The following is an 8,464-nucleotide window of genomic DNA, read 5'->3' as shown; positions in this document are numbered from 1 at the left end:
TGGCTTGCGCCGAAGTGCCTGTGGTGCACCGACGATAGAATAGCGTTTCTCTAGTGTAACCATGTGTCATGAGCTGAGCATTTTAATTGTTATCTTATAATCTAAACTACGTAAGACAAACAATTTCTCTCCTTCTTATATGATATGGCAGTGCTCCTGCCCTTTTACGTTTAAAAAAGAGAGAGATCATGACAAAAAAAAAGGAGGTTACAATCAAACTTGACAAAGTCTTCTTTTCCATCACAATTCACAACCATGGTCACTCTGTGTTCTTTTCCATCATTGTCAATCCTGCCGTTGGAAGAGAGGAAAATCAAAGTGGCAAGCAAAATCGATAAACCCCAGCCACACCGTCTGCTCACTTTCATGGGCCACAAGAGCTCATACAGAAGTCCAAGCTCGCCCTTTTTGGGCTGAGAGTGCACACTTCCTAATCAGGCCCGAAGCAGCAGTATGGTTGGCCGCCGAGTTGGGCTTCTGAAGCAGCAAGACGTTTTTCTAATTGGAGGATGAGATAGATCATGGGGTCGTCAACCGCAACAAGACCCATGGTCCCAACCCGCACCACATTCACATATGAAACAATGTGGGCAAGAAGCCGTAGAAACCACGATGATGTTTACAGGGACTCGGCGCGGTGGATACCACAACACGTGTGTCTATGATTGATTCTACAGCTTTACATAGACGCCTTTCATGTGGAGGAAGCCAGCGGCCAAGCACCAAAAGACTACCTCCAGGAGGACGAACGCCAAGGTGCCCCATCGCTTCGAGTGGAAGATGGCCTGGAGCAGAGATTCTGTAATGTCCACCTGAAAACAGGTTGTCAGAGTCAACTCTTCTGAAATTAAATGACACAAGGGCACAGCCTGCAGTACAAGATATCATCACTCCTACTAAACATGGGCATGCGTATTAAACTGGTGTAAATGTTATAACATGGCACAAAATACAAATTTGGCAACACACAAGACATTTACCAGGTTGTTCTCAGGTGACCGCCAATAAAACCCTTGAATAAGAGTAGGGAACAGCTCACAAGCAGCCAGAACGTAGACTATAAGTGCATTCATGCCCATCCACTGGAATAGGATAAATGGCTTCTTGGTATGAATAACATCAACCTGCACGAAACATAGGCTCAGTATCCATTAACACGATGCATCTGAATCCTCTCAGGAATATCAAGATAAAATTCAAGTTTGTTACAATATGATGCATACAATATCCTTTTACATACAGCAATAGTCATAGGGAAACAAGGATTACAAAATAATATATATTAACATATTACTATGCTTCAGTACGATACCTAGAAATGGTTGAGCACTCAATGTAGCAAACAATCCTGAGATGTGGAACCCAAAGCATATAAAACTTACAATGTAGTATAGCAGTAGCAACAGAAATCCAGATACTCCTGCAGTGAGTAGCATGTAACTCACTGTGTATAAAGGCTTGCTGAAAGGCATGCCTAAAAGCCAACATGTACATGTGTCAGACTCAGAAATGGAAGGGGTACCTAGAATAATGAAATTCTTCTGCATGACACGTTCTGGATTCTGGAATAATGCATAATTACCTAATACTAGCAGTAGAAACGCAGAGATTGTCAACACTGTCGAAGCTAGCAGCCAGAATAGCATTCGCTGTGAATGATTCTGCACCAGAACCAAGGTTAGCCTAGAAGTATCATTTTATTTTTACATTTTTTTCTTTGTTCAATACTCAAGGGTTCCTGCAGATGAGCTTATGGTACAGGAAGTACTGCATTTCAAGTGGCATACCTTGCAATGAATTAAAACATGGCCAAAGTGCAAACCAACAAAGCAAGTTACTGCAGCCATCAGTGTACTGCAAAATTAAAAGGGCCTGTTATATCCTGATTTGCCTGCAAAAGATGTGATAAGCTAATTTTTGTTGGGGCAGCGGACCAAGATCTGGTTCAGATAGAATTTAGATGTTTTTCCTTCACACAGTTTATTTTATGGATCAATAGATGATAACAAAAGGTAGAATAACTACCTTAACAAACCCTCAGGATCAAATGGAGCCAGGCACCAGTCTGGTGCATTCAGAGGAAGCGGTCCATAATCAGGAGAATTGATACTGCATTCCTATGGGATGAAACAAAAGAAAAAAATAAATTTGATGGTTAGGATATAGTACTAACAAATGTATTTCCTGTTAAAAAATACTGATTCTTTGAATGAAGAAGAATAAAAAAGGGAACAACAATCCATTTCTTGAATGACCTTTGTCCTTTTGTAGACTGGATTCTTGTACAGGTGATTTTCACCGAGCAAAACTCGATCCACCAAGCCAACTGCATTGCAAGGTGGTCCAAGACTACCTCTAATTCCACAGTGGATCTACAAATTACCAAAACAAGTGCCACAAGGTAGATATGATAATTAGTAGTTTAAAAGTGAAATTAAAGGGAGCAAGTACTGGATGAATTATAATCGCTTTTCTCTCCCAGGTTTCGATGTCGCATAAGCAACTGGTGGCTCCCAGAAATGCTGGTTGGAACCGGCATTTAGAAAACCAGTTGATCTTTTGCATTTCAACTTTGAGTTCAAATTTCTGGTTGCACATGGTGACTGGCAGGGAACTATTTATATTTCAGTTGGTAACTGCCAAAGTTCTTAGTTCTGCTTTCTAATCCTATAACCCGATTTTAGTGTAACTTCCAACACAAAAACAATAACAATATGGTGAACACTGAAACTTCGAATCTTGAATAATAGCAATCTTACAAGCTAGCATTGCAAATATCAGAGCAAAGAGGGCCAATGAGTAAAAACAAATAGCCTCAGAGCATATTAGGTGTACATCAACCAGAAATATCTGAATTGCAGCAGCTTGAGTAGGTTTCATCTCCTCTCAAACATATTACCCAATATAGAGAAGCATAATGTTCTTAAAGCCCAGCAAATTAAGTATAGTATCAAAAGTGGGTACCACTGTACCACATGAGACAATTTTCATCATACAGCTCACAGCAAAATATTTCAGATAAGTAACTAGAACAAATGGGAGATTCTCTTCTTACCGTCTTCATTTCAACTAAATTGCTTGGGATTGAAAGGGTTGAATTGCTAATTTTAACTCCGAATTCCCAGTTTGAAACATAAAGGCCAAATAGCAAGGCAACATAAAGTACTGTAATCATCAAGGCCATGATCCTTCAAAAGATTAACAAATGTCAGTACTGGTTTTAGTATACCTTTCTTTAAGAATAATTCTGAGCCATCCGCGCAACTAATCGCATATGGAGTATACCCAAACTACAAAGCACTTATAGGTTGTGGCTCTACAGCTAAATCTTTTCTAAACATCTTAAATGGACAGAACATAGAAAAGGACCAGAATTTTTAAAACTTACACAAACAAAGGAATTAGTAAACTAAAGAATACAGCATTCCTAAATGAACAGGCAACTAAACAGGTTATTCTATATCACAGAAAAGTTTATGTGGAGGCAGAGCTCACTTTACCAAACCAGGGGATATAATCATCCTGAAGAACTAGGATGGAATTTAAAGTATATACTTCTGACATGCTGGATAATGAAATGTGAAATTTTTCTTAAAAAGGATAGAAACAAAATTTTCCGGATGATAATGTTACCCATATTGACTTACCACTCCATGAAGTATTTCTTCACAAATGATACGGGTGAATCCACCAAATTATTGTTGACAAGCCAAATCTCTGAAATTGCTGCTAAAAAGTATCCAATAGCTATCCTCTACAAGAAGTATAATAAGAATAAGAAATTCAAAGATATGTAAATAGAAAAGAAATGGAATATACAAGTTAGATAGAAAATATGTTCTCTCTCTCTCTATATATATATATATATCACCTGCAGCACACCTAGCCATCGAATTTGATCCAAATCAACACCATACGTTAATTTGTGTCGTCCATGGATGTATCCTCCTACAATTAAAAAAAACATAACAAGGATAAACTAACGCAAAATAAATGACAAAAATGGCCTGATGTGGGCTAGTTGGCAAAGTAGGGGCAAGTATAACCTTGCAAAATCACACCCAAGATGAAAAGCTTGATAGCCCTAACCGTAGCCTTCTTAGTTGCTGCCGTCTTGTTTGGTATTTTCTGCAGTTCACCATCTACAATTGTGAGATGTTATTCTATAAAAAGGTTGGCACTAGTCAAATACACAAAGAGCACCAAACATCCTAAGGATGGAATACAAATGAACTTGTTCTCAGGAACCATGTAGAGTTAAAATTTCTTCAGTAACCCATGACCATGCCAGCACAATCTTTACAAGTAACCATATTTCCATAGTTGGCATAGAAGATGAAAATCAAACAATTCAGTGAGTCGCCCATTTCAAGCAGAAAAAGGTAGCCAAAGTTAACAGGTTTGCATTAAAGAGGTACAGAAGAATCCAGTAGCCTTGACAGTAGGATAAAGTTTTGCAGGTACTCAAACTTTACATGGGGCCCGGTTGACAAAAAAACTTGACTTTCTCACAAAGGTTAATGTACTAATCGTGCTTGAAAACACATAGCAACAAAATTCTCTGAAACTTCCCATTCATTTTAGTGAGAGTTGGACATCTTAACAATCCCCAAACCCAAATGGTGGAATCGATGCACCACAGCAGTTCAGGATACACTACACATGGACAAACCTCAATAAGATAATTTGCCCAAACATTCACCATTCTCTACAGCTCGTTCGCTTGAGTCTTGCAGTGCTAACTACAGAGTGTTGCAGCAGTGAGCAGCTAGTAGCTATCCGTAGTTCACTATTCTACCTTGAAAACGAGTGCGGCGGAGACACCGATGATGAAGAGGAAGGCGGGCATGACGAAGTCCGCCACAGTCACCCCGAACCACGGCGAGTGGTTGATGCCCGGCCACGCCCCGCCCGCGTCGTCCACGACTATCATCATCTGCGCACGCAAGCAGAGGTCAAAGCCTAAATCCGAGGGCGGTAGAGCGAAACAACAGGGTGAGCCGGACAGAATCTCCACTCACGGCGACGGTGAAGCCACGGAACACGTCCAGCGAGGCCACCCGCTGCGGCTTCCGCTGCTGCTCGGGCTGCGCCGCCGCGGCCTCCAGAGATGGGTGCTGGGGGGAAGGGGGCTCGGCGTAGGGGTGGATCTCTTCGGTCGGGCCGACGAGGGGGCGGCGGGCGAGGTCGTCTCCGTCGCCGGCGATGGCGACGACGGTGGCGTCCATTTTGGGGTCTCCTCGCAGTCGCAGTTGTGCTGCGCACGGGCTGACGGTGGTTAAAAGAACATTGTCATAACGAATGAGTAAATTTACGTCTAATTTCGTCCATCCCAGCTCTCGTAGCTCAGTTGGTTAGAGCACCCGTTTAGTAAGCGGGAGGTCTTGAGTTCGACTCTCAACGAGAGCAGTATTTTGTCTAATTATATTTTTATTCTGTCTCAGATCTTAATTGCAATTTAAACTTTTTATTTTGTCCTCAAACAAACTGCAAACTGGTCCTCAGATCTTTTTTTACAAATTTTTACAAGTTTATTTTTCTTAGGTAGAATTCATAACGTTTACTGTAATATTCCACATTTATCTATTTTTTTAATATGTAGTTGAGTTACTCTCCTCCCTTCAATTTTCATTACAAACGCAAACAAAAAGGGTACATGCTCCATCCACCTTCCAACGCGATACCTATTCCCATTGTTGTGATTATGAAGTCAAAACAAAGCGACATCCATGATCATTTGGATTTGTACAGAAGTGGTGATTCTATTTATATTTCTTCTATAAAATGAGAAAAGCTAAAAATGATCAATTGATGCACGTAGAGTCAACTGCTGCCAAAATCGATCTCATGATATTTGATTTGAACAAAGGAACACAATGATAAGTGCGGCATCGGTACTTTCTCTAAACAAAGTTGTTCTTTGTTGAGTAGAGTAACAGCACTAATGCACTATAGAATATCTTCCTTAATTTGTGATCACAATGCACAATATTGCAACTAAGGATTTTGAAATGAGCGGGTACGACAATTCCTCGTAGATAGAAGTGCTACCTATCGTAAAAGCTAGATTCCACGTGTAATTTGTCACCTCGCCAAATCATTAATCTTCGAATTCTCTAGATGGGGTGGTAGATGCTATTGAAGGAGGTTGTAGCCGTTACTCAGATTGAATATAGAAAGTGGCTGGCGATGTTATCTTCAAACAACTCGTGTCAGGGGAACGTGATATGTTAGGAGATTAAAAAAACTATGAGGGCAGTATAATATGCTAGGGAGTTCAAAAGCCAAATATCTCCCAACAAACAAGGTAGAAGTTGCTCACTAAGCGGGCGTAGTTGATTAAGTCTCCTACTGTAGAACTTGCACACCACATTAGGAGTCTTCTAAGTGTTTTTAATTTTGGCTAACTGTTCTTTCGTTAATAGGGTGACGTGCGTGGTGACTTCGTGAATTTCAGGATCTATTGGAATATGATGTGTATCGATGTATTCATAGGGGTAAGCATGTTTCTATGAGCGTTTTGCGTCTTATATTGTGTTTTGTGAAAAAAATTATATATTTGGAAGCAAAAAAAAAAGAGGGAACGGGATCACACCTCAAAAAAGACTATATGGTGTTAAGAAGAAATAACCGTTCAATTTAAGTAACGAAATACACTTGAACCTGCGTAGTATACCATGAATCCTCAGTTCATCGAGCTTGTCAGAACAATGATCCAAAGCTTCTAAATGCATTGTAGACGATAATTCAGTCCTTGTAGGTTATAAACTTATACTGGTCGTCTATAAATTTCTTAGGAATATTTTATGTTGGGATCCTATGGACATTTCTTAGAAAATAGGTTATAAACTTATACTGGTCGTCTATAAATTTCTTAGGAATATTTTATGTTGGGATCCTATGGACATTTCTTAGAAAAATAGCTAAAGGGACGTGTCGGATTCAGTGACTGGCAATCCACCATCGGGTTACCTAGGTGGTAGATTTGTAGGCGATGTAGATCGTAAGACCAAAAACTCGAATGGTAACACAGGGACGCAAGGTTGAGACAGATTCGGACCTTCGGAGAGTAATACCCTACGTCCTGTGTTTTGGTGGATTGTATTGCTGATCGCAGGTGCGAAGAGTTAACGTGTGTTGGGTTGAGGTGAGTGACTCTTGGGGTGTGTCCCTAACCACTTATATAGGCTGACGACCTAGGCCACCTATATGCTGACGATATAGCATTACAAGTCGGATAGGATATAATCCTAGTCGGTTGTTACATGGAAAACAATATGAGTTAGACTACAACAAGTATCCTGCAATATCCGGACAGAATCCGTTCGCCCAGCCCCCGAGCTTATGCTCCACGTATCTTCATGCCTTGATCTGCTCGGTGTGGTCAGGCGGGCCCACCTGTCAGGACCGACCAGTATCCTGGTCGGTGGGACCCGTGGGTACCTCATCCCTTAGGACGCCATCGGCCATTATTCAAACCAGCTTAGCAGACCATGTTGTCGGAGCTAGTTACAATATGTTCCAATTTGCAAACTTGTTTGTACATTTTCTTTAGCTTTTGTTTGAAAATTATGTATTTTCCAAATATTTAACTTTATATTAGATTATATTCCCTTGATTTATTATATAGTATAAGTCTAACCCTATGTTCTTTTAGGTTGGTGGCATACTACACGATTAGCTAAAATTGATTACTAAGTAGGAGAGAAAAAAAGTTAGGTTCTATTTCGCGTTTGAGGTATACTGTTAAGCTTTTATATCATCTTCTCGTGTAATTAGTATTTTCATATTTATCTTACAATAAATATTTAATTTTGAAACAAATTTGATTGTAAGATGAAGGGATTTCGTATATTAATGTGTATTTGTGCTTTTCTTAGCGATACATTTTTTGTTTGGGACAAACAAAAATTTGGAATAAAGATAACTCACCAATAGAAAAAAGCTTATACACCACAATCTAATAATCGTGAAGTGCGCATGAACTCGTCTTGCATCCTTCCATGTGACATTTTGGAAAATTCTTAATCCTCTACATCACGCGATCCTCTAGTCATGAGATCCATATGAACCTATCCTGTGACGTGATACTTGGAAAAATTGCTAACATCTGACAGAGTTATTCCAGCTTTCAAAAAAAATAAAGAGTAATTCTGCTATGATAGGAAAGCAATTACTTGGCTCAAAAGAAATGCAATTAGCCAATTACCATCAAATCGCCCATGCGAAACCGTGTGCATCCAACCTAAACCTCCCCCGTCCCGTTCGGCCCACGGCACCGGCGGACCGGCCTTGGACCTCGCTGTCCCTGCAACCTCCTCTCCTCCCTCCTATATAAACCTCCCCCCACCCCGACCTCCGCCTCGGCGCCTCCACTCTCCCCCCTCCCGTTCCCCAATTCGAAATCGAATCGAGTCGGTCGTGCGTGCGCGAGCGACTCGTCGCCTACATACACAACTCACCC

General features: G+C 40.6%; 1 protein-coding gene and 1 non-coding gene across 3 annotated transcripts; one reads left to right on the top strand and one right to left on the bottom strand.

Moving 5' to 3' along the window:
- Positions 1-219: 219 nt before the first annotated feature.
- LOC101754273 (heparan-alpha-glucosaminide N-acetyltransferase) lies at positions 220-5,290 on the bottom strand. 2 transcript variants are annotated; one of them, XM_004977020.4, is made up of 13 exons: positions 5,022-5,284; positions 4,799-4,936; positions 4,047-4,128; positions 3,872-3,948; positions 3,648-3,754; positions 3,056-3,188; positions 2,256-2,372; positions 2,026-2,117; positions 1,788-1,854; positions 1,583-1,661; positions 1,383-1,474; positions 981-1,124; positions 220-812 (listed from the first exon to the last, which is right to left on the bottom strand). In XM_004977020.4, the coding sequence occupies exons 1-13, from the start codon at positions 5,226-5,228 to the stop codon at positions 672-674; spliced, it is 1,476 nt and encodes a 491-aa protein (XP_004977077.1). In that variant the 5' UTR covers positions 5,229-5,284; the 3' UTR covers positions 220-671. The 2 variants fall into 2 exon arrangements, with proteins under 2 accessions (XP_004977077.1, XP_012702650.1); XM_012847196.3 differs by lacking the exon at positions 220-812 and having other exon boundaries at positions 990-1,124; positions 1,313-1,474; positions 5,022-5,290.
- Positions 5,291-5,335: 45 nt separating this feature from the next.
- Positions 5,336-5,409, top strand: TRNAT-AGU. Its single transcript has one exon. It is a non-coding gene; the product is annotated as a tRNA-Thr (tRNA).
- Positions 5,410-8,464: the final 3,055 nt, after the last annotated feature.

This window comes from Setaria italica, chromosome VII (assembly GCF_000263155.2).
Source record: "Setaria italica strain Yugu1 chromosome VII, Setaria_italica_v2.0, whole genome shotgun sequence".
NCBI lineage: Eukaryota > Viridiplantae > Streptophyta > Magnoliopsida > Poales > Poaceae > Setaria > Setaria italica.
Note: the sequence above shows the minus strand (reverse complement) of the source record. Positions and strands in the feature narration are given on the sequence as shown.